The sequence below is a fragment of the Gopherus evgoodei genome, chromosome 9 (assembly GCF_007399415.2).
Source record: "Gopherus evgoodei ecotype Sinaloan lineage chromosome 9, rGopEvg1_v1.p, whole genome shotgun sequence".
Classification (NCBI taxonomy): Eukaryota; Metazoa; Chordata; order Testudines; family Testudinidae; genus Gopherus; species Gopherus evgoodei.
The window spans coordinates 58,802,060-58,828,477 of record NC_044330.1 but is presented as its reverse complement, the minus strand read 5'-3'; the positions used below and the strand labels follow the sequence as shown (position 1 = coordinate 58,828,477).

Sequence of the window (26,418 nt, the reverse complement as noted above, 5' to 3'; positions counted from 1 at the left end):
TTGTGTGGGGTGTGGAGAAGGGGTTTACATGGGGTGTTACCAAAGCTATCAAAGAGGAAGGAAGATCCATTGGTTAGGGTGTTAGCCTGGGACATGGAAAACCCAGGTTCAATTGCCTGCTCTCACAAGCACTTCCTGTGTGACTTGGGGCAAGTCATCTCATCTCACTGGCTTCAGTTTCTCCTCTGTACCATGGAAATAACACTGCCCTGCTACAAAGGGGAATTGTGAAGATAAGTATATATTAAAGATCGTAAGGCACTCAGATACTATATATCAGAGGGGTAGCCACGTTAGCCTGGATCTATAAAAGTGGCAAAGAGTTCTGTGGCACCTTATAGTTTTTAGAAGGTCTCTTTCTATAAGTCTATCATATATAACTATACTATTGTTGTATGTAAAGTAAATAAGGTTTTTAAAATGTTTAAGAAGCTTCATTTAAAATTAAATTAAAATGCAGAGCCCCCGGGACTGGTGGCCAGGATCCAGGCAGTGTGAATGCCACTGAAAATCAGCTTGCTTGCCACCTTTGGCATGCATGCCATAGATTGCCTACCCCTGTTATAGACTAACAGAAGTATTGGAGCATGAGCTTTCATGGGTAAATACCCATGTCGTCGGATGCCTACGAAGTGGGTATTTACCCATGAAAGCTCATGCTCCAATACATTTGTTAGTCTGTAAGGTGCCACAGAACTCTTTGCCTCAGATACTATGGTGATGCCTAAGCTAGATGGATATTACTGCTGTTCTCTTAGCGACGAGCATTTCTTCTGGGTTTTGGAATCGGAGAAGATTGTTTAAAAATAAACTCAGATGTAATTATCTGAGACCAAATTATAAATGGAAGGAGTGTGGGGGTCTGGGATGACAGCCAGCAAGATATAAAAGACAGGCCTGAGATCAGTGCTTGTTGGCAAACCTCAGACTCACAGCATTCAATCTGGTTTTGTTCTGAGAGCAATAGGACATAGAATTCTTAACAGAAGACTGGCCTGTTCTGCATTGGTTCTTGTAATAATGATAGCTCTTAGCTAGCACATTTCAATCACCGATCTCAGAGTACCTTATAAGTGAGGACATTAGCTACATTTTACAGACAGGGAAACTGAGTCACTGATGGGTGAAGTGACTTGACTGAGATCGGACAGCCAATCAGTGGCTGAGTCTGACTGTTAAGCCTTCACTGGGCCAGGCTGAGAAGAAAAATCTGTTTGTATTTCACGCACTGAAGACGCTTTGTATCAAACACATCCCAAAGTGCTCTACAGACTACATGACGCACTCTGCCCACCACTTCAATGCAGCAACCTTGAAAGGGAATTTTCTGGGAAAATTTACAATGAAATTAAAAAGCCAATTTTCTTCAGAAAAGTGTTTTGACATAACATTTTTAATCAACTGCAGTAATTACCTGGTTTGGAAGTGAGCCCCGACCTGAGGTTCATACACACACAGCTGTGACAAGTGCCATGGGATTTTCACTGACCACATCACTGCATCTGATATATTGCACTGCCTGTGGCACAGTGCAGCACACTGAGCTGTTACCCCATTCCTGATCTGAAGTGAAGAATGCCCACTGCAGTACTGAACCAACACCACCACTTGAAATAAAACCAATGTTTGTTGTTGACAGCAGACCTCAAAGTACAGTATAGCTCCATTTAACTAGTCTCTGGACTACTCATGATCCATGAATCAATGTGCATCATGTATTGTCTCCCTATGTCTCTGGGAAGATAGGACTTCTATTGTACTGAGCAAACTGGCCCTGGTTAGCTTGGCTCACTTGAGATCTCAGCTTAAGGTGATATAGCTGCAACACACAAAATAAATCATTTTAGAAAGGGAATAAGGACTGGGCAGTGCCTGAGGGGCAAAGGCTTTTTGCTGAAATACTGAATTAAAGGATTTCAGACACAGCAGCATTTTTTGTATTTAAGATATTTAAAGAGGTTAGTCCATGTTAGATTCAGTGACTACTGCTCTGAGAATGGACTGGATCCAAAGCCATCGAAGACTGTGGAAAGACTTCCACTGACTACACTGGACTTTTGGTCAGGCCCTATGAGAATAATGATAGTGGGGTTTCTTTGCTGATTCATCATTCAATTCCTCAATTTCATCATGCTTCCCCTTCCCCTATAACTTTTCCCCCCATTCCTTCTCTACAGGAGAAGCCAAGACTCAAACAGACATTCATACTGCCGCAAGCAAAGGCACATAAGAATGTGGCTGAGGTTTGGTGTTCCATCCTCAATGGCTAGAATCCCAACGTCTGTAGTACTAGCCATTTGCCTGACTTGCATCTTCTCAAGCGTCTGCAGTCAGACCCCGAGGAACGTCAAGGAGAGCACGATTCCATTTAAGGTTCTACACCAGGAGCAGGTTTACAGTCTTATCCAATCAAGCTTGTTCCAGGATGTCAAAGCCTCCTCCAACCAGTCGAATGACACCCCTGGAAACGCTCAGTCACAGCTACCCCTGCCCACTATGTGTATAAAGCCTGCTGAAATCAGACACATCTTCAAGTACATCAATACCATCGTGTCCTGCACCATCTTCATGGTGGGCATCATCGGCAACTCCACCCTGCTGAGGATCATTTACAAGAACAAATGCATGAGGAATGGGCCCAATGTCCTCATTGCTAGCTTGGCTCTTGGGGACCTTCTGTACATCCTCATAGCTCTTCCCATCAATGTGTACAAGGTAGGCACTATGGGGCACTAATAATCTTGCCATCTGGGGAGGTGGCAAGGGGGATTTCACCCTCCCACATTACAATGCTTTGATCCTACCATGATAAATACCTGAACAGATAACACTGATTTGGGTGGCCAATGCACACCAAGAGATATGATAACTGTATACAAGTATCTGAAGCAACTGTCAGAGAATCATTGTGCCAGTGGAGAAGGCATTGGGTGGGGACCCAAGAAACTTGGGTTCTCTTCTGAGGTCTGCCACTGATCTACTATGGGCAAGTCACTAAAGTCTCTGAGCCTCCGTTGTTCTTATCTATCTTGGGAGCAAATTTTTTGGCAGGGACTGTCTCTCCCTACAGACACAGCTTAGCACAATACAGGCATAGCCAAGACCTGGAAATGCTATTAGAGCAATGAGTGTCACCTGGTGCAGAAATGGATTCTAGGGTGGTGAAGGGGGACACAATTAGGAAAATTAAATTATTTGGAGAAACAAACAGTTAAGCCACATATCAGATGGGAGGTTGATTGGACCAATGAACAATCTCTCCAGGGAAGAGGTAAAAATTACTCAGCACTAGACAGGAGAACAATTCTGTACTGACCAGGAGGCAGACTAGCCTACTAGCCAAAGCAAAGACTGCTGTACTAGGGGAAGATGGGGTCAAATAGGGCCTTCTCCCAGTCCCAGAAATGCTCTCAGGGCACTAGGGCACTCACACTCACCCACCAGGTGGCAAGTGGAGAGAAGCTGAGGTAAAGAGAGAGGGAGGGGAAGGGGCAGACGCACCCAAAGCAGGGACCTCTAGACATTGGGAGAACTTTCTGCTTTTCTGCCTGGGCTGTCTTTGCCCTGTGCAAATCGGCTGTTGGATCCAGCCCTCTTCTTCCCCTCCCTAACAATCTCTGCACCTCAGCTTCTCTCCACATGTGCCCCTCTTACCTCTTCTCTGCCCTGTTCCCTCACCCCCTTCTCTTCAATGGCCCCTCTCCTTCACTTCTCTTTCCATTTAGCTGATTCCCACCTATGGAAAAGTACCTAAAAACAAAACAGTAGGCCTACTATGCCATTTGCTGCCATTCCAATCACTCTTGCTGGCGAGTTCTACCCCTTCCCTCACCCCATGTCTATCTGCTCTGTTTAGACTGTGAGCTCTTTGGGGCAGGGAATGTCTGCTACTCAGTGCTTGCACACCACATACACAACAGAGCCCCACTCTCGGTTGGCTGTTAGGCACTGCCATAATAAACATGGTTAATAATAATTAGCAAGAGGTGACAAATCCTCAGGTTTCCTGTGGGTCCTGGAGGTCTATGGAATGAAGTGAAGATCCTATGTGTCCTGCTGCAGAGGGAGAGTCACGAAACCTGAGATTTGTTCCCAACTCTGTACAAGCATGGTCATATCACTTCCCCTCTCCATGCCTTAGTATCCCCATTGATTAAATCTTGCAGTGCAAAGGTAGATGAGCATTACTGAGAGCAGGAAGGAGTATTCTGAGATAAGGAGGAGTGAGAGTATATATCCTTCAGTTAACATAATGACCTTCTAAATCACTATTTCCATACATTCCAAGGCCAGCAGGGACCACTGTGACCATTGTCTGACCCCCTTTATAACAGCCCAGAGAACTGCTCCACAATGTGTGTGTATGTTATACAACTGTGCACTGAGCAACTGCAGGATGTGTTCTTAAGCCCTGCAGTGGTACTGAAACAACTTTTATAGTGGGGGTATTGAAGGCAGAAGCCATATATTTGGGTTGTTATTAGCACGCCAGCAGCCCTAGTTCCAGGATCACTCTCCCTGGAGAGAGAATAACCTGGGATCCAATAACTCAGTTTATTCCTGCTCAGCAAAATTTTTAGCATCCTTCTTCATTTAAAAGTACCTAACAAGGTTGGACTCATTTTTGAATCTTCTCCATATAATGAGCTGGGCATGTAAGACAGAAAAACTCAGATATGAATGGCAGCAAATTCAAGGGTAGGTAAACACACACACAGTTTGAATCAACCAACCCTTTGGGGTAGAACTCACCTGTGCACATTTACACGTCCAACAGGTTGCAAGGGAGAGCAAGTGATAGAGCACGCTAATCTGCAGTGCAGCAAGGACCACTAATGTGAGTGAGATGATGTCCTCTTCTGTGAGCACAGAGGATTTTCAAGAACAGGTTTGACAAATAGCTGTCTGGGATGGTCTAGGTTTATTTAATCCTGCCTCGATGCAGGGGGGATGGACGATAGAAGCCTCTTGAGGTACCTTTTATACTTGGCTGGTGCCCCTGGACCCATACATGTTTGCTTTCAAGGAGGCTCTGGAGAAATTGCACCAGTATTATGATGTCTATTATCTCCCCTGCACTTCAGGTGTCCAGTCAAAGCCAATGGGTTGCCCAGTCTGTCCATTTTTGTGCAATGGCTCAGGACCACACATCCCCAGTCCATCTAGCAGCATGAACTTTCTGTCTATAATTTTTGCCCAACAGGCCAACCCTGTCCAGGACGGCCACCTTCACTGATCATAGTCCCAGGCCTGTTCTTCATTCAGGGCCATATAGGCCGCTTGGGCTTCTCCTGACAAGTAGGGTGCCACTCAGAGGGCCTATGATCTCTTAGCCCATCTGGCTCCCACTGCTACTATCTCGAGTAACGGGCATCCAGAAGTAGAACAGGATGGGCTGATGATGATGATTGCACTGCATTAGCAGAGTTCTGTGGGTTAGGGGAGCCTGGCATTGTTCTGCACTGGCACCACTCTGTGGGCAAGGCTAGAAGAGCAGGGGCCATCTCAGCGCAGAACTGAGATATGCTGAGGAAGCCAGGTGGGGTTCCAGAACTCAAACAAATAGCGCTGCTGCAAATGGGGAACGCTGGCAGAGTTTTGTGGGTGATGGGAATGGGTTAGCGAAAAGGGGGTATCGCTCAGGGACTGCAGTGCTCATGTTAAGGAATAAACTTCTGTTGGAGTTCAGCTTCTTTTCTTTCCAATGCTTTAGGGAGCACGACTACAAACTCACTCTTCTGCAGCAAGACCAGAGGAGGCTTTGTATGTGGTCAGATGTTATAAACCAGGCTGATCTAGGCTTAATCTGGGTTTGTGTGGGAAACCTCCTCGAGAAGAACACACTTGTTTTGTGCCACAAACAGCAGTTCTCCTTTAGATTTCCTGCAGCAGCCAGCACTGATCCAGTTCTGTGCACACCTCACACCCCAATTCAGGACTGATTTTAATAGCGATTCTTTTCTTTTTCAAAAAGAAAAATCAGAGATCTAATGTGTTACGTTAATACACAGCTATAGCTGTGATTTAAACCCTGGTGAGTAGGGAAGGGAATGTTTTTGTCATGATCAGGGCTTGTGGGGCATAACTCAGGACTCTTCTTTTAGTTTTTAAACAAAGTGATACTTTTTTTTTCCTTCCCTTTAATGGCTGGCCAATCCATTGGAAAGCCTGGCCAATGGGTTTGCACTCTGAGGACAGGTGTTTATTATCAACTAACAGTGATAATTTAGCAGTAGTAGAAATAAGTATATAGCATCATAGCAGCATTTTATTTTATTTCTGCAATGCAACCCAAAGACCCTTTTCCCAAAGAGTTTATGGTCTAAAATTATAGTGGTAGCACAGTGAGAAAATTTCCCCCTCACACCAATGTGCCGATGGGGTGAGGAAGAGGGAAGCCCAGGAAAAGCTTTTAATGCATGTATTCTCTTGGTTAATAATCCTGACCCACAGCCCATTGAATTCAATAAGAGTCTTTCCGTTGCTGTAAGTGACTTTGGATCAGGCCCCATGGACAGGAGATTGGCAGAGTGGCAAGAGGGCAGAATGGTTTGAGGAAAGACTTCAGCCTGATGCTGCCAGGTGGTAATGAGATGAGGTGCATGGTGGGTAGTGTGACAAAGCTCTGTCCTTTTCTCCGTGGGTCCCGCGTTTCCTGGTGGATTTCACTAGCCTCAGAGGCTCACTGTGACCCTCCACATAGACCTTTTCTCTTTAGAGGTAAGGGTCACAGCCATTTTCATCATAAGCCAGCGAGGGAGGTGAGGAGAAGTTATCCTCCCTGGCACAGTCTCTGTTGTTTCTCAGTCTCAGTGATTAATCAGGGGGTGCAAAGGGGGAAGCCTGGGCCTGCCCTGTACTCAGGGCTCCAGCCAAGGGACCCTAATAGTATCATTTATGGTAGCTGACCTTTTAGAAACAGGACACGTACAATACCCTGGGCTACTTCCCCACCGCAGCTCCCACTTCCTCAAACTCCACTTCACCCTTACCTCAGGGCCTCCTTCCTTGTGCCTAATATGGTGCATACAGCTCAGTCTCTCCAACAGCACAACTTCGTCCCACAGCTCCCTGACTAACTGGGGGTCTTTTAACTAGTTTCAGCCAGCCCCTGATTGGCTTCAGGTGTCCCAATCAACCTAGCTGTCTCCACTGCTTTCTGGAAGGATCTTAATTGGCCACAGGTGTCTTGATTAACCTGGAGCAACTGCCATTTGGTTACCACGGTAACAGAGATTTCTTTAGTCTGGGGCTCACATACCTGTTTCTCACTACTTTCCTATAGCCATCTGGCCTTGCCCCATCACAGTAGGCTGCCAAAGGGGTAGGGGAAAATGAGCAGCACACAAGACCCCAATGGGAGACAAAGGGAAATCACAGGTGTTACAATACTTGATAAAGCTATCCCAGTTTGCTGAGCATCATGGCTTCCATTCAGATTCTTATACCACCCTCATCACTGCAATAGCTGAGCACTTCCAAGAGTCCATTAAGCGGCCTAATAAACTCCTTTCTCTCCTGCTGTCATTGTGTGTGCCATGAAGTGGTTTGTGTTGATATGGTTTTGGTTTTGCATTTTAAAATGTCCGTGCTGCTCTGCATTCATATTAGACAGCAGGTCAGAGTGCACCTGGCACTTGCAGCAGAAGCGGGAGAGGAGGTTTGGGGATGGCTCTTTGGCCAGGTCTACACTGGCGGGGGGGAATCGATCTAAGATACGCAACTTCAGCTACGAGAATAGTGTAGCTGAAGTCACCGTATCTTAGATCAACTTAGAATTATTTACTTCGTGTCCTCACGGTGCAGGATCGACGGCCGTGGCTACCCCCGTCAACTTCACTTCTTCCTCTTGCTGAGCTGGAGTTCAGCAGTCAACAGGAGAGCGATCAGGGATCGATTTATCACGTCTACACTACACACGATAAATCGATCCCTGATAGATCGATTGCTACCCGCCGATCTTGTGGGTAGTGTAGACATACCCTTAGTTCCTGGAGGAGCTCATTGCATAGGCTTGGACTGGCCCCCAGGAAAACTCTGACTCTTGCACAGATGAGCTTTATGTTCCAATATGCCTGAGGAGTGGAGAAGTCAGTTTATAATACAGACCGTCCTACCAGATTATTAACTCCACTGACATCTCTCTAGGTGAGTATCTCAGCTTCATCTCCATAGTACCCAAGCATCACATAATCATAATGCGTGTCAACCTTCACAATACCCTTTTTATAGGTGGGGAACTGATAGATTAAATGGCTGCTCCAAACCCCATTGAAGACAATGGCTCAGGCCCTAAGGGTATGTCTATGCTGCATCTGAGGGCTAGTCTACACTAGAATCTCTACAGCAGCACAGTTGTCGTGCTGCTAGTGCAGAAGCTCTATGCTGATGGGAGAGAGCTCTCCCACTGGCAAAATAAATCCACCTGTGCAAAAGACAGTAGCTATGACAGTGGGAGAAGCTTTCTCCTGCTGACATAGCACTGTCCACACCAGTGCTTAGATCAGAATAACTTACATTGCTCAGGGGGATTGCTTTGTCAGACCCCTGAGCAACATCAGTTATACCAACATATGCACTAGTGTTACAAGCCCTCTGAGCGAGCCTCCTAGCCTGATGCCATAGACATTTTCTGGTGGAGATTTGGCTGGCACATTAAAAACAGCTGCACAGATGTTTTGGTTCAGGTTGGAGCTCAGGCTTTCAAGCCTACCTCATCCCCTAGGCACTTATATCAGCAGGAGCAAGGCTATAGTGTAGACACTGACATAGTTATGTCAACATAAGCTGCCTTACGTCATCCTAACTCTGTAGTGTCTTAATATGAGGTTGCATTGTTCCTTTTTTGCACGTGTGTATAATTCAATTATCCTAATGTACAGCAATACAATTGTTCCAGTATAATCCTGGATTTCAAATGGTGATGTTCAATTATGAATTAACTTAACAATTTAGCATGAGTACACTATCCTGCCCAATTAGAGATAGTGTCCTTAGTAAACTCAGTGGGGCAAATTAAGACCTGGTATAATGTCATTGGGTTCAATGGGATGAATTTGAGCCAGTATGTTAAAGTAAAATGAATCCTTTCTAATCATAGAACAACTTATTATTTTTAAATCTTTATGGGTGGCTACCTAGGCCAACCCAGGTTGCCTTACTCAAATAAGGGTTTCCACTGAAGTCAAGTGGGTAAGGTAGAACAGAATCTGACCCCTAGCAAATGCAAGATTATAAACTGGTTAGTTTTTTCTCTAATGACCAAATCCTGATCTCAGTCAAGTTTAATTAGGATCTGATCCTAAATGTTTCCTTGCTGTTCCTTGTCTGAGTCTGTTCAGTGACTTCTGAAACTTGAAGAGTGCTCTGTCAATTAGAGCCCTCAGCAAGTTGGCCATTTTTATGCTTTTAGGCCTGGATCCTCAAAAGTATTTAGACACCTAAACTCCCATTGATTCCAGTGGGAGTCAGGGACCTAAATGCCTGTGAGGATCAGGGCCTCAGTCTCATGCAATGAACTACTGGCCAAAGCAGCTAGTGCTGCACAGAGGAGTTGGTGTTGAGATCTACATTTAAGTGAGCAGTAAGTTCAAGTTTGGATACAAGGCTGAATCCGAGCTGGGCTGGAATCTGATTGCACTGAAATTCAGCAGCTGTTCTTGTGAGATTTCAGCAGCAGCTAAAGATGAGCTCCTTGCAAATGTGAGGCCAGCCCAGAACCCAATTGCCAGAGGGGCTTCCGGCCCAAAGGGGTCAAAGTTGAATTCTGTACATCTCAAAAAATGCCAGTGTTTGGGTTCACATATTGGCTTCTGGACCACCCCTCAGCACAATAAACCCTCCTCCTAAAAGTGTGCTCATTCCCAGTGTGACAAGCCACTGTACAACTCCATGCTCACACAGCCCAAGAAAGGTCACCCCGAATCCCAGCTGAGGTAACATCCAACTGTTTCATAGCGTCCTCTCCTTTCCATGAAGGGAACAACCTGATCCAAAAAGCCTGACAAGGCCTGTTAATCATGTGCATCTTCGTCCTCTTTCTCAGCTATTGGCAGAAGACTGGCCATTCGGCGTTCAGGTGTGCAAGCTGGTTCCATTCATTCAGAAGGCATCTGTGGGCATCACCGTCCTCAGCCTCTGTGCACTCAGCATAGACAGGTAATGAACCTGTTGTCACCACCATGTTCTGCAACCAGGTCAATTTAATGAGGGTGCAGCCCTTTGCTGTCCTCAAGGCAGCCGACTGGACTCAGTGCTGGTGTGCTCCCTCATGGCTGGGGATGGCATGGCTGGCTTTCCTCTAGCTCCCCCTGCAGACACCTGCTCCGGCCCTGCCATGGTTGGCCAGCCAGATCACGTTTAGTGTCGTCCCCCCCATTTGAGGGGTAAACAAAGAATCCAATACACTAAACTCAAATCAACAAAGCTTCACCCTGACCTGGGCTCTGCAGGGCTGCCCTAGGGCTCTCGGGCAGAGCGACACCTCCTAGTGCTTTCTCCCTGGCTCCAAACTCAATTCTCCTTCTCCCCCTTGTGGCAGGGGCTTCCAGCCCCACTGGTCCTGGAGGGCAGGAGAACTCAGGCCTGCCCTCTGCTCCAGGTTCCAGGCCAGGCACCCTGTGGTGAGCAGCTGAGCTCTGTTCCCTCAGACTCCGTGTTGCCTCCCTGGACTTCTTCCTACTTTGGCCCTTCCCATAGCCCCTCCCTGGACTCCCTGTGCACCTGCCTCTCTCCAGGCCCCTCCTCTGCTTTCCAGTATGCAGAGACAGACTGCAGAGCTCTTCACCCCTCTCCCTACAGACCAGGCTTCCCCCTGGATGCCCACCACCCAGCTCTGCCCCCAGCTTGGCTTCACCTCCCACCCTCCTGGTGCAATTAGGTGCGCTATTTGCTCTCAGTTTCCAGTTAACTCTTTCATTACTGGTGGAGGTGCATACCCCCTCGCATAGCCACAGTGCAGCCCACTGGTCCCACGTGGTCCCTGTTTTCCCTTAAGCCGAATTCAGAGAAGATGCTTAACATGCTGTGAGCCTCACTCAGACCCTCTGACACCCACTGATGCCCAAGGCAGTGGGGTAACTTACATATAAGGGAGATGGAAGATGCTCTAAGCCTAAGGCAGGGTTGGGGCTTCTCAACCCTCCAGGCATTTGCTTTTCTTGCAGCTCTCTCCCTGAACCCTTCCATGTGTGAGCGTGACAGCGCATGGCCTGCACTTGTCCCCTTATAACACAGCATAGTCCTGTGTGTGTTCTGCCTCAGCTTCCCCCCAGTGCCCTGTGACCTACCCAGCTGTAATAGCAGCCTTGCCCTCCAGTCAACTGAGCCCAAAGCACTTGACCCATTGGGGAAAGGAGTTCTGCAAAACAAAGCTCAAAAGGTACAAGACAACAAACTCTTTCACCAGCCAGGCTGCACCTTCAGGCCCTGCTCCTGTAAGTAATGACCAGCCATGCACAGTGGCTCTGTACCTCTCAGACACATCGTTCAGATTCAGCCACTGTCTTCTTGGCTCAGTCCTTCCTGCCAGCAACCCATTCTTGCCAGCCAGGTCCCAGCTGAACATCTATCAGCACTCTTTCCAGGCCCCAACTGGATTTCCCCCTCTTTCAGACTAAACCCAGCACGGTCCAGAGTGGGTGGCTTCCTGAGACCAAGGTTTGCCTTAGCTCTTTCCAGTAGGGGATGGGGCTCTCATCCTGTCACAGTGAGTTGCAGCATGTGAAATGAAGGCAGTAACATCCTGTTGTGTCCGGCAGGTACAGAGCCGTGGCCTCCTGGAGCCGGATCCAGGGCATAGGGATCCCCATGTGGAAGGCAGTCGAGGTGATGCTGATCTGGGCTGCGGCTTTCGTCCTGGCTGTCCCTGAAGCCATTGCCTTCGACATGGTGGAGCTGAACTATCGCGAGCAGATGCTCTGGGTCTGCATGCTGTCCGCTGAACAGAACTCCAGATTCACCCTGGTGCGTACTCCACCGCTGTTTTAGTGAGGAGGAGGAGACACTCCCCTTCTGGTGCTCACTCCTAGCATGCAGATGGGAATGGCTGGTGCACAGCCCCTCAGTGCCAGCGAGGTGATAACAGTACTGGGCAAAGCTCCAAAGGCAGTGGGCTCACATGTGTATCTGAGCTGCAAATCGCAGGGTGGAGGTTGGATATGGAGCTTTGGTTTAGCCCATTGTGGAGTCAGAAGCCAGATGGGATCTCGATCTAGAACCACATTTTTCTGAAGTCTGATGGTGCTCCGATCAAAGGTTTGGATTCAGGCCCTTCTCTAACCCCAGACTCTCTGGAAGCCTATATAGAAATCAGGCTGTCTTTTGAGGTTCCTTGTACTCATAGAATCATAGAACATTAGGGTTGGAAGAGACCTCAGGAGGTCATCTAGTCCAACCCCCTGCTCAAAGCAGGACCAACACCAACTAAATCATCTCAGCCAGGGCTTTGTCAAGCTGGGCCTTAAAAATCCCTAAGGATGGAGATTCTACCACCTTCCTAGGTAACCCATTCCAGTGTTTCACCACCCTCCTAGTTAAATAGTTTTTCCTAATATCCAACCTAGACCTCCCCCACTGCAACTTGACAGCATTTCTTCTTGTTCTGTCATCTGGTACCACTGAGAACAGCCTAGCTCCATCCTTTTTGGAACCCCCCTTCAGGTATTTGAAGGCTGCTATCAAATCCCCCCTCACTCTTCTCTTCTGCAGGCTAAATAAGTCCCTCAGCCTCTCCTCGTTAGGTCATGTGCCCCAGTCCCCTAATCATTTTCATTGCCCTCTGCTGGATTTTCTCCAATTTGTCCACATCCCTTCTGTAGTGGACGGACCAAAACTGGACGCAATTCTCATAAGAACGGCTGTACTGGGTGAGACCAAAGGTCCATCTAGCCCAGTATCTGTCTACCGGCAGTGGCAAATGCCAGGTGCCCCAGAGGGAGTGAACCTAACAGGCAATGATCAAGTGATCTCTCTCCTGCCATCCATCTCCATCCTCTGATGAACAGAGGCTATGGACACTATTCTTTACCCATCCTGGCTAATAGCCATTTATGGACTTCACCACCATGAATTTATCCAGTTCCCTTTTAAACGCTGATATAGTCCTAGCCTTCACAACCTCCTCAGGTAAGGAGTTCCACAAGTTGACTGTGCTCTGCACGAAGAAGCACTTCCTTTTATTTGTTTTAAACCTGGTGCTTTTTAATTTCATTTGGTGACCCCTAGTTCTTGTATTATGGGAATAAGTAAATAACTTTTCCTTATCCACTTTCCCAACATCACTCATGATTTTATATACCTCTATCATATCCCCCCTTAGTTTCCTCTTTTCCAAGCTGAAGAGTCCTAGCCTCTTTAATCTCTCCTCATATGGGACCCTCTCCAAACTCCTAATCATTTTAGTTGTTCTTTTCTGAACCTTTTCTAGTGCTAGAATATCTTTTTTGAAGTGAGGAGACCACATCTGTACACAGTATTCAAGATGTGGGTGTACCATGGATTTATATAAAAGCAATAATATATTCTCAGTCTTATTCTCTATCCCCTTTTTAATGATTCCTAACATCCTGTTTGCTTTTTTGACCGCCTTTGCACACTGCGTTGACATCTTCAGAGAATTATCCACGATGACTCCAAGGTCTTTTTTCTGACTCGTTGTAGCTAAATTAGCCCCCATCATATTGTATGTATAGTTGGGGTTATTTTTTCCAATGTGCATTACTTTACATTTATCCACATTAAATTTCATTTAACATTTTGTTGCCCAATCACTTCGTTTTGTGAGATTTTTTGAAGTTGTTCACAATCTACTTTGGTCTTAACTATCTTGAGTAGTTTAGTATCATCTGCAAACTTTGCCACCTCACTGTTTACCCCTTTCTCCAGATCATTTATGAATAAATTGAATAGAATTGGTCCTAGGACTGACCCTTGGGGAACACCGCTAGTTACCCATCTCCATTCTGAGAATTTATCGTTAATTCCTACCCTTTGTTCCCTGTCTTTTAACCAGCTCTCAGTCCATGAAAGGACCTTCCCTTTTATCCCATGACAGCTTAATTTACGTAAGAGCCTTTGGTGAGGGACTTTGTCAAAGGCTTTCTGGAAATCTAAGTACATTATGTCCACTGGATCCCCCTTGTCCACATGTTTGTTGACCCCTTCAAAGAACTCTAATAGATTAGTAAGACATGATTTCCCTTTACAGAAACCATGTTGACTATTGCTCAACAGTTTATGTTTTTCTATGTGTCTGAAAATTTTATTCTTAACTATTGTTTCGACTAATTTGCCCGGTACCGACGTCCGACTTACCATTCTGTAATTGCCAGGATCACCTCTAGAGCCCTTTTTCAATATTGGCTTTACATTAGCTAACTTCCAGTCATTGGGTACCGAAGCCGATTTAAAGGACAAGTTACAAACCTTAGTTAATAGTTCCACAACTTCACATTTGTGTTCTTTCATAACCTTTGGGTGAATGCCATCTGGTCCCTGTGACATGTTAATGTTGAGTTTATCAGTTAATTCCAAAACCTCCTCTAGTGACACTTCAATCTGTGACAGTTCCTCAGATTTGTCACCTACAAAAGCCAGCTCAGGTTTAGGAATCTCCCTAACATCCTCAGCTGTGAAGACTGAAGCAAAGAAACCATTTAGTTTCTCCTCAATGACTTTATCATCTTTAAGCGCTCCTTTTGTATTTCGATCGTCAAGGGGCCCTACTGGTTGTTTAGCAGGCTTCCTGCTTCTGATGTACTTAAAAAACATTTTGTTATTACCTTTGGAGTTTTTGGCTAACCGTTCTTCAAACTCCTCTTTGACTTTTCTTATTACACTTTTGCACTTAATTTGGCAGTGTTTATGCTCCTTTCTATTTGCCTCACTAGGATTTGACTTCCACTTTTTAAAGGAAGTCTTTTTCTCTCTCACTGCTTCTTTTACATGGTTGTTAAGCCACGGTAGCTCTTTTTTAGTTCTTTTACTGTGTTTCTTAATTTGAGGTATACATTGAAGTTGGGCCTCTATTATGGTGTCTTTAAAAAGCACCCATGCAGCTTTCAGGGATTTCACTTTAGTCACTGTACATTTTAACTTTGTTTAACTAACCCCCTCATTTTTGTACAGTTCCCTCTTTTGAAATTAAATGCCACAGTGTTGGGCTGTTGAGATGTTCTTCCCATCACAGGGATGTTGAATGCTATTGTATTATGGTATGGCCTCACCCGTGCTAAATAGAGGGGAATAATCACTTCCCTTGATCTGCTGGCAATGTTCCTACTAATACAGCCCAATATGTTGTGGAAGTAGAGCAAGAGACAGGCTAGCTGTAACCCTAATAACGCGAGATATGTAGAAGCGAGGATTGTATGAGGCGAGTGGGAAAGAGCTATGTGAAAAGTTGTTGCAACCTTGTGTCAATAATGAGGAATGTAGACTGACTCTTGCTCTACTTCCACAATGCCGTTAGCCTTCGTGGCAACAAGGGCACACTGCTGATTCATATCCAGCTTCTCGTCCACTGTAATCTCCAGGTCCTCCTCTGCAGAACTTCTGCTTAGCCAGTTGGTCTCCAGTCTGTAGCAGTGAATAGGATTCCTCCTTCCGAAGTGTAGGACTCTGCACTTGTCCTTGTTGAACCCCATCAGATTTCTTTTGGCCCAATCCTCCAATTTGTCTAGGTCACTCTGGACTCTATCCCTACCCTTCAGTGTATCTAACTCTCCCCTCAGTTTAGTGTCATCTGCAAACTTGCTGAGTGTGCAATTCATCCCATCATCCAGTGCAACAGTGATTTCTCCTGTGTTTGAAATGCTATAAGAACAACATCCCTAATGATTTTGGGATCCTTTTGCTTTTGGATGAAACCAGACAAGCAGGAATGCAGATGGGTGTAAACATCTTAAAGCAAACTAAAAGTGAAGGGAACTGGACTGAACTATGCCCCATGCATTCAGTATAGGGCCTGTGTCACTCACCAGGACACAGAGCTGGGCAAAATTCAGTGACACTGAAATATTTTGCAAATTTGTGAGGATTTCACCAAATTGTTTCTGTCAAAAAACCCACAGACAAACCCTCAAATAAAACCCTAATCAAAATATTTAGTTTTGTTATTTTCAAAATGTTTTGATTTTCTCTTCATAAATTACTTCATTTCAAAATGCGACAAAGAGTCCTGTGGCACCTTGTAGACTAACAGAAGTATTGGAGCACAAGCTTTCATGGGTGAATACCCACTTTGTCAGATGCATGTCCTTCAATTTTATTTAAAAAAATTAAATGTTAAGAAAAACTCAAAATCAAACAGAAAAACTTTTGTTCCCCCCAAAATGCATTGCTCTGGCCATTTCAGTCAGTGCACCAAAGACTTTTGCACTGCTTTACCATGACTAACCTGCAGAGATAAGAAGTGTAGAACTGAGCTGACCCTCCATTTACTTTTTACTACAGCTTTACAGAGCTGACATCATAGTATCTGTGGATGGAAAAAATCCCTAATGAAGCATCAAAATGTATCCCCTTCCAGAACAGGATAGAGCCCTGCATGATATTTTGACTTGTGATTACTTCCTGACTCTGGGTGCTGTATATGATCTGCAGGAATAAGAAAGAGGTGCTATTGGAAGGCATATTAAACGGATATAAGCCATTCTCTAACTATTTTGGATTAGGAGACTTAATGTAAACATAATTTGACATCTGCCTAATGCAAGGATTCTTGCACCTTTCCCTGAAGCATCTGCCAGGGGACTTTGTAAAAGCCAGGACACTGGGTTAGATGGAGCCTGGTTCTGCCTCTGGCTGGTTATTCCTGTTTCCTATTCATGTCCTTTCTGTTTTGTGTGTAGTTCTACAGGGATGTGAAAGACTGGTGGCTTTTTGGCTTCTATTTCTGCCTGCCTCTGGCATGCACCGGTGTCTTCTATACCCTCATGTCCTGCGAGATGCTGAGCAAGAGGAATGGCATGAGAATTGCCTTCAATGACCACATGAAGCGGGTGAGGCGATCCAGCCTTCTACTAGGCACTCCACAGAGAGAGGATAGAGCTGCAGCACAAGATACCATGTATTGGCCCTAGTCCACAGTCGGTGTGAAGTCCATGGAGAAGGACAAGTCAGTGGAGTTATGGAAATTGACACCAATGGAGATCTGGGGCCTCTAGCTCTGTACAGCTCATCTGTCACTTTCATAGAGTCTAAGGCCAGAAAGTTCATCAGCTCATCTAGTCTGGCCTCCTGTGTATGACAGGCCACCACATTGCACCCAGATATCCCTTTGCTAAACCCATAGACTTTAGTTGGATTAAAGAATTTCCTCAGGTGACTAAACTGTTCTGTGCCATGGGCAGGGAACTGGAGGGATCAAGGTGCCATCAGTGCACAAGACCCCATGTGATGGCAGAGCATTGACTAGGTGAGACATGCTCAGATGATCTCAGAAGGCAAACCATGCCCCATGTTGCAAAGGAAGATGAACCCCTCCCTTCAGGGTCCCTGCCAGTCTGAGCTGGGGGAAACGCCCCTCTTCTGCCCAGTGGTGAGTGTTGCCAGAGTTCATCTGGTACAACTTCAGGCACTAGCATTAAGGCTGCAAAACAGTTTGACTTTTAACGTATTATGCTTAGTTATATTCCAGTAGTGGGTAAAGGCCAATGGCAATCAGGGTCCCTTTGTGCTAGGCGTGGCACATACCCACAAGTGCCAGTCCCTGCCCTGAAGAGTTTACAGTCTAAATAAACAAACCAGGCAAGGAGGGGCAGAAAATGTGGATTATTATCTCCATTGGACAGAAAAGGCAGGGAGGCCCAGAGCTTCATAGGGGTTTAATGCACCTAATGCTCATTGAGGAGCTGGACCTTAGTCCTTTGGTCTAAGATATCTTGATCTCCACCTCCTTATGCCACAGTGGCTCCCCTGTTCCCTGCTACATTCCAGGGCCACCCGCCAATAGCTACAAATACCAGTATATGAGCAATCATGTGGTGTTAGGTTAGGTCTCCAGCCCAGTCTGGCCCAATCTGACTGTCTTGGGGAAGCCAAGCCTCCCTATGTATTTATTATATCTGGGTTATAAATAGTCCTGTTTGCCTGTTGTTTAAAGAAATGTTGTACAGGCAGTCCTCAGACTTACAACACAATTGGTTCCTGAAAATCGTGTCATAAGTCGAAATGTTGTAACCTGGAACAGCAATACACTCCATTGTGGGACCGAGCATCATAAAATCAATACCAATTGCCATAAGTCGAATCAGGGGGTCAATTCAGAAATGTCGTAAGGGTGCTGTTCATCATAAGTCAAACGTGGTAAAGTTGAAGACTGCCTGTATTACCGCAGCAGCCGCACGCACATTGCCAGTGGAGATGTCACTATGTTAATGGGCAGAAGGGCTGGCTCTGGTGGCTTTGGTGTGTGTTCACATCTCCTAATAGCAGACTCACTGCACTAGGAGAGGCTGGTGCTCAGCCTCTTGGCTTGCTTCTGATGTAAACTCCTGTCTTTGGCTATACGTAGATGAGTAAGGGAGACCTCATGCCTCAGCAGTGAAGGCTCTTGTAGGTCTCACCTCCCGGCTGGTTCAGGCTCACTGCAGGCCTGATCCAAAGCTCACTGAAGTCAATGGGAGTCTTTCCACTGAATTCAGCATGCTTGGGTCAGGTCCTTTGAGTGTTCACTATAGCAAACATTGCTGACTCTGGCTGACCACAGATAGAGTCCCTAGTCCCCACCAGTATTGTACTACTTGTATTGTGCCACCTTAGCCCTCACAACCCCTCTGATCATGCAGTCATGTAAATTTCTGTGCTGCTGGAGGTATGTAAGGATTTAAGGGGGTCTACAGCCCTTATCAGTGCTGTGCAATGATCATTCTGATTGAGCACTAACTACTGCTGGATGTGCCTAGGGATTTAAAGGTCCTCTACAAGGGTTGTGCTAGTGGTGCCCTGCTCCCCTCCTCAGACAGGCTCACACTGAGTGTGCACTCACCCACACTTCTCAACTTGTGCGTCTTAGCGCCGGGAGGTTGCCAAGACAGTGTTCTGCCTGGTGGTGATCTTCGCACTCTGCTGGCTGCCTCTCCACCTGAGTAGGATCCTGAAGAAGACCATCTATGACCAGACCGACCCCAACAGATGTGAATTGCTGAGGTGAGGACAATGAGAAAAAGACCCCCACTTCTGTATTATGCTTCAGTCTTGTGATCGCAGCGATATTAATACTGGACTCTGAATCCAGGCTGCTGCTGACAGTAATTGTCTCTGGAACTTCAGTCATTGGTTTGTTTTTTTGTTTTTATTTGCTTAATTTCTTTTAATAGTCACAGAAAGGTGTGGGGTGCAGATATTCCAGTGAGGTCCCAGTATGGCTATGGTAGGTGGGCAGGGAGCTGCTGTTATCAAAGAGCAGTGCACATGTTTTGAGCTTACGGAAAGCAGGATGATCGAGGTAATCAGATGTTAAGCTTCCAGGCATGAGCTTGTCACTGCAGGGGTCAGAAAACAAATATTTCCCTAATGTCAGAGCATTGCACAATTGGCTAGGTATGTCAGGGGACTGTTTTGCCTTCCTTTGAAGTTCCAATCACTGCTTCTTTACAGAAGCATGACAGTGGGCTAGACAGAGCACTCCAATTCCCCCCTCATTCTGTCTCCTCTCCACTCCCAGTTTCCTCCTGGTGATGGACTACTTTGGTATCAACATGGCCTCCCTGAATTCCTGCATCAATCCCATAGCTCTCTACTTCGTCAGCCGGAAATTCAAGAACTGCTTTCAGGTGAGAGACAAACGCAGCTTGCTCAGACTTGTTGCATGTGCCATGCGCCTTCTGTGGAGACTCCTGAAGATGTTTCAGCTAGCAGGAGCATGAAGAAGGGTGTGGGCTGCGCTTTGGGGGGTGTTTATCATTGTATTACAAAAGAACCTAGAGGTCCCAGGCAAGACTGGGAACCCATTTTCCTGGGCATGGTACATACACATAGTGAGAGACAAGACCTGCCCTGAAGAGTTACAGTTGAAAGAAACTAAACAAAGAAAGAGAAACTGAGGCACAGAGTGGGGAAGCAACTTGGCCAATGGCACCACTGGTAGAGTCAGGAATAAAACCTAGGTCTCCTGACTTCCACTCATGTGCACTGTCTAGTAGTCCTTAGAGGATGAATTCCCATTTGGGGAGGGACCAAAATCAAACGAATTCTCCCTAGCACCTCCCCAGTGATCTGTTTTTATGCTGGCTCAAAGGGTCTTTATTTTGGTTACTGATGGTCTCACTCCCATCACGTGCTGCACTTGGCAGGGCTGTGAAGTGGAGCAAAGGGGTTCGATCTGGAGCTAGCAACAACTGATGCTCCCTGCAACACGAGCACCAGCAGCGCACCATGCACTTTCAGGAAGCATTGAAACGTAACCTAAAGCACACAGGGAAACTAAGTCAAGTTTTACTTCTGGGGAATTCTGCGCACAATATTTTAAAATTCTGCAAAGTTTATTTGTCAAAATAATGCAATATAATCATGCCAGTTTCAATTATTTTGGTAATTTTTTAAAAGTACAATACAATGGGGCGCATTAGAGGAAATCCCCGAACTCCCTTATCTAATAGTAATGTAGCTAGGTTTGGCCCTTTATTTCTAGCTATTAGTCAACAAATATATACAGCCATATGCTCAGTGTTACATTGTAGGCAACTGAAGAGCAAGTGAGGGCTGGGGAATCAAACTCACAATTTATATTGGCTATTGACCATCTCCAAAAAGGTCAGCACTAAACAGTTCATGGAGCACATTTTGATAGGAATTTTTTGCAGTCCAAAAATTTAGACCAATTCTAACCACTAAAGCACCATAAGCATTTGTAAGGCCATACTGTCCTTTACACCACTCTAAAATTAGAATGTTTTGGGGCACTCTGGTCCCCCCGAAAACCTTCCCTGGGGACCCCAAGACCCAAACCCTTGAGTCTCACAACAAAGGGAAATAAATCTTTTCCCTTCCCCCCCTCCAGGTGCTCCTGGAGAGATACACAGAAGCAACCTCCGTGAATTTAAGCAGAGGTAGTTCACCCTCTCTAATTCCAGTCCTGGAAACAAAAAGCACTTCCCTCTTCACCCAGAGGGAATGCAAAGTCAGGCTAGTAAATCTAACACACACGGACCTCCCCCTGACTTCTTCCTCCCACCAATTCCCTAGTGAGCTGCAGACCCAATTCCCTGAAGTTCCCCACTAAAGAAAAACTCCAACAGGTCTTAAAAGAAAGCTTTATATAAAAAGAAAGAAAAATACATACAAATGGTCTCTCTGTATTAAGGTGACAAATACAGGGTCAATTGCTTAAAAGAATATTGAATAAACAGCCTGATTCAAAAAGAATACAATTCAAAGCACTTCAGCAACTATAGACATGTAAATACAAAAACAACCAACCCTTTTTGTACTCACAACTTGGAAACAGAAGATTAGAAAGCAGGAAATAGAAAAATCCTTCCCATAGCTGAGAAAGAGTCAGACAGGCCGAAGACCCAAGAACAAAGGACACACACACAACAAACCCTCCACCCAGATTTGAAAAAGTCTTGTTTCCTGATTGGTCCTCTGGTCAGGTGGTTCAGATTACTTCTTTCCAGGTAAAAGAGACGTTAACCCTTAGCTATCTGTTTATGACAAGGAGCCTTAAAACTTTTACACCTGTTTTATATTCCTGGGGGAATTCACAAAGACACTGGGAACAATTCACTAAGAAGGCAGGCTGCTACATTCTGCTCTGCCCCATGCCTACCTCCTCAGAAACACCCCAAAGCCCTGCCTCTCCATACCAAACATGCCACAATAGCGAGCAAGAGGGACAGAGTGTCTCTCATGCACATCTGCACAGTCCCTCACCCCACCCCACCCCACTCCACCACAGCTGCTCTGGAAGGTCAAACCAACCTGCCTACGCTGCAGGGGAGGGATGCATGATTGCTTTTGTGGGCTTCCCTTTGCTTCCCCGTCAGAAGTCATTTTTCTGCAGGGAAGCAAAGAAATCTGCGGGGGACAAGAATTCTGCACACGCGTAGTGATGCAGAATTCCCCCAGGAGTAAAGTTTAAACTTTGTCTTCCTCTGGCCCAGCAGTCAAAGCAAATGGCTTGCAGACAATGCATGGGCTGAGATCCCTTCACACAAAGGGTTCTGTGGTCTTCAGTGCTTACGGTGCCTGCAAGAGCTCTGCTTTATGCTGCACCTTGTTCCAAATGGCTATACATAACAACAAGAGCATCACAATGCCCCGACCAGATTCTGTCTGTGAAGCTCAGCCCTTAAGAGCATGGTCCCTAAGACCACAGGATCACCAAACAATTTCAAAGTATGATAAATTTAAGTCTGTTTCCAGATAATTTATTTCCAGATAATATATGTATATATTCTCCCAGGCCAAGACCCTGCCAATCACTTACCCACAAGACCACCTTTCCTCCTGACAGTAATAGGGGATATTTCACCATAGTCCCAGCTTCTAACCTCTTTCTGTGTACCTCTTTCCAGTCCTGTCTGTGCTGCTGGTGCCAGAGACCAGCCTTGAGCAGCACACCAATGGATGATAAGGGAACTGTTGGGAAGTGGAAAGCCAACGGGCAGGAATTGGGGCTGGACCGAAGCAGCTCCCACCTGAGTAATAAGTACAGCTCTTCCTAAAGAACCATAAATCAATTGGAGAGCTCACTGCAAGAGCTGAAAGGAGCCATCCATCCCACTCACAGTCATTTCCTGGCTGGCTCTGAGTCACTTGCTTTCCTTTCACAGATCCATTGGAAAAAGCAGCAGCACTTCACTTACCATTGAACTAGCCACTGCCGGGGGCCTTGGAACCTCACTTCTCATCTGTTCCTTTATAATCATCTTTTTTGTTTTCCTCAAAGGACCTTTTGGGTTTTAAATCCTGCTGGAGAAGCTGAGTGACCCATGGTGCTATCTGTCTCCAGATGGCAAGATCACCAGATGGGGAGGGGGGGATGGTGCTGTGGGTGATGTCATGTTTAAACGGACAAGGGACATCACTGGCGGAGGTTAATTTTGATCCTTCAAGCTGATACATTAAGAAGCTAAGGTGAAACCAAAGCAGCTGCATCACAGGCCCATAGCCTTCCCCTCCTTGCTGCTGGGACACAATCACTGGGGATGAAATTCACCCTGGACAGCCAGCCAGCAGAAGTCCGAGGCACCACTTAAGCCCTGTTTAAGCCCAGAGGGTGCCTAGGAATTGCACTGCCCTCTGCCTAGGAGTGAATTTCACCCTGCATGTCTATAGTGTAACAACACAGTAGTGTATATAGAATAGAGCTGCTTAGGGGATGTTATATTCTTAGTAGAAATGGGGTTAAGAAAATGTTCCTTTTTTGAAATTGTAGCATACAAAGAAATGGGCTGTTGCAGCTTCTCCTCTCTCCTTTCCGGCAGCTCCTTCACAGTGAGAGCTGCGTCTGGTCATGCTAGTGTTTGGAAATGCAAGCACAGGAATGGCAGCCTTGGCTAGAGTCAACGTGGGGCAAAACCAGGCACTGATGGCTGTCATCCACCACTCAACTTTTGCCAACTTGTCCTTAATTGCTATCTGCAGCATGTTGCTCCAGTCCTGGTCCTTCTGAACAGGAAAGATCAGCTCTGCTGGGGTTGTGCTATGAACAGATGCCAGCAAGCTCACTGCACATGTCACCTAAGTTAGGAGATGAACTAGAAGTGAAAGGAAACCCTTGATCACCATTGGGTCTGAGCAATGCTGGCTGCGTACCTAGCTACAGGAACACTGTACCACATAAATTCATATAGTCTAAGGCCAGAGAGGCCTGCTAGATCATCCCTCTGATCTCCTATATATCACAGTCCAGAAAATGTCATCCAGTTCCTCCTGGCTTTAGCCCATTGGCTTGTGCTTGGCTTAAGCCTGTCTAACAGGAAGACCAGTCTTGATTTGAAGGCTTCCAGAGATAGCAAAGCCACCACTTCCCTTGGTAGTCCATTTGTGAGATTCATCAAACTCGGGGACACAGTTCAGAGACCTCTAAGAAAACCCCAGGTGCTGCAAGAAGTGGTGCTGGAGACTCCTTAGGATGTACTGGTCCCTCTCTTGCAATACTGAAACAATGCTCCAGCATGGTGCTGCTGGCACTGCCGTTTGGCAGACTAGCCATAAACCCACAATTCTGCCCACTCGTGGTGGTCTATAGGCTCATCGCTCTCCGTGCTAGCTTCAGAGCTGGGAGCCTTCATGCACTGGGGCCAGATTCCAGCACAGGGCTTAAGAGAGCTGCTCAGAATACGGTGAAGAGCCTTCACTGACATAGTCGACCATTCAGATGGGCTTTCACCCCAGAGCTTCCACAAAGGAACAATCTTGCATTTATTCCAATGATGTCATGAACATTTTTATGGGGAATTTTCATGGGGGAGGGGGGGGTCAGTTTTTTCCCCCCTTTCTTTCCTTCTCTTTATTTGCCTCTTTGCCCCCTTTTCCATTCTGCCACTAAAAAAAAGGGGTGGGGAAAGTAGGGAAAAAGGAAAAAAATGGGAATAAAAATCCTAGTTTTGTTTCACTTTTGGTATTTTCCTTTACACACAGAGACACACATACACTGACATGCTTTGCAAACATTTCCATTTGGAAAAAAGCCCAATTTGCAATGAGAAAAAATTGTTTGAAAATTGAGCCATTCTAGTGATTACAGTCTGCCCAGCTAAATGCCCACGACACTTGACTGGGCTGTTCTTGCCTTCACCTCCTAAGAATTACACAGTGCTGCTGTTACTGTGTTCTCTCCCCCTACTACCACAGAGGTGGCTGCAGTTTCATTGGTGGCTGAAGTGCTCCAGGCTGGAGGGCATTTTCTCAACAGCAAGTATTTTTAAATCATTGTGATTTCTGTCATGGTTCTGGTATTTCCATGTGCTTACAGATGACCTGAGTGAGCGTGTGTGCATATACTGTATATAACCCCCTGTCTCTGTGTTCCTGTTCAGCATGTGATCTGACATCAGCACCCCCGTACCACCCTGCATTAACCCCAAACATGGTCAACATCCTCACACTCTGGAATCAGAGCAGTTAGTGGCAGAGAGACTGAGAGGATCTTAAAACCAGAGACAGCTGACTAATTAAATTGATCTCTCCACCCCATTGGGTTACCAAGTGAGTCAATAGGCTAAGTCACCCTAAACTTTGGCATATGGAGCAGCCTAGAATTTCTAACGGGCCAGAAAAAGGGCAGTTGGGGTTGGAGAAGGCAGCCGCTGCTTGTGGGGGGAGAGAGCCATTGGAGGAGGGAGTCCTGGAGTTTTGCTCCTGTGGGAGAGGAAAGGCTGCAAGCCAGTTTGACAAGTCTGGTGGTCATTTTCAGGTGACGCTGAGGCAAGTCAGGTGACATTGCAGGACAAACTGCTGTCAACACAAATGGTAAAATCAACACACCAAACAAGCTGAAACCAACCCAGAAAGAACAGCAGACTCTCCCCAGCATGTCAATTCCCATTGGGCTAGCACTCCCCAGGCAGCTTGGCTAGCTTCCGTCCTGATACCCTCTGCTCTTCAGGGCTTTCTGGCCATTGCTCTTCATGTCCTTGACCTTTCACTGGCTGGTTTGCTGGTTTTCAGGCAGTTCATTTCACCATGATCCTGCGATGCCTGGATCTGAGGGCTGCGCTCAAGAGCTAGAGCTGGCAGTGGCTGTCTCCCTGGCGGACAGGTCAGGGGAGCAGGAGGCAGGAGCAGAGAGGATGCCTCATTTAAGAATGGCAGCATTTCAGAATGCAGAAGGAGAGGCAAAGGGGGCATTAACTCACTTCATCAAGACAGTAACGGGCTATTTCTCTTGGTTCAAGAGAGACTTTGGACCATGGCAGAGGCCCAGATCCTCAGAGATATTTAGGCATCTAATTACCATTGATTTGAATGATAGTTAAGTGCCTAAATATCTCTCAGGATCTGGGCCAAAGTGCTTTGTGCTTCAAGGGACAGGCATGGGAAGAGGGTCCAATTCCCCTAGTGCTTGGAGCACTGCTTGCTGGATGAGCTGCAGAGCGACAGATTGTGCAGGTCCCCAGCACTCAGCTGAACACTGTGCCACTGTGGCACAAGCAGGGGTTTGCAGACGGGAAAGAAGGAAGCTCATTGGTTTATATCTGTAATTTTGCCCCTTTGTTAGTATCTTCCCTGTGCAAAAATGTTGCCATTACCAACCCAAAAGAGCTAGCCCTTATCACACCACCACATAAAGAAAGCACCCAGGGTTCCTCACTAACCCAGACCATGGAAAGGGACCTCAGGCACATCCTCCTAATGTTCAGTAGGCTGGCAAAGAATTTGGGACTGTGACTCATTTTATTCCACCTTTGGGGACCCCCTTGCTGCCTTGTGCTATATTGACATATTGGGTGGGGGGGAGGGGGCAGA

At 46.3% G+C, this 26,418-nt stretch overlaps 1 protein-coding gene across 1 annotated transcript; it reads left to right on the top strand.

Moving 5' to 3' along the window:
• The first annotated feature begins 2,229 nt into the window (after positions 1-2,229).
• Positions 2,230-25,937, top strand: LOC115657819 (endothelin receptor type B-like). The gene is made up of 7 exons (XM_030576092.1): positions 2,230-2,715; positions 10,046-10,158; positions 11,760-11,964; positions 16,851-17,000; positions 19,016-19,149; positions 19,667-19,775; positions 22,521-25,937. The coding sequence occupies exons 1-7, from the start codon at positions 2,233-2,235 to the stop codon at positions 22,668-22,670; spliced, it is 1,344 nt and encodes a 447-aa protein (XP_030431952.1). The 5' UTR covers positions 2,230-2,232; the 3' UTR covers positions 22,671-25,937.
• Positions 25,938-26,418: the final 481 nt, after the last annotated feature.

What these genes read in the sequence shown, in the direction of transcription:
- LOC115657819 (XM_030576092.1), top strand. Translation starts at nt 2,233, where the DNA reads ATGTGGCTGAGGTTTGGTGTTCCATCCTCAATGGCTAGAATCCCAACG. An exon ending in TTCCCATCAATGTGTACAAG is followed by an intron (nt 2,716 to 10,045) that starts GTAGGCACTATG and finishes CCTCTTTCTCAG; the next exon opens with CTATTGGCAGAAGACTGGCC. An exon ending in AACAGATGTGAATTGCTGAG is followed by an intron (nt 19,150 to 19,666) that starts GTGAGGACAATG and finishes CTCCACTCCCAG; the next exon opens with TTTCCTCCTGGTGATGGACT.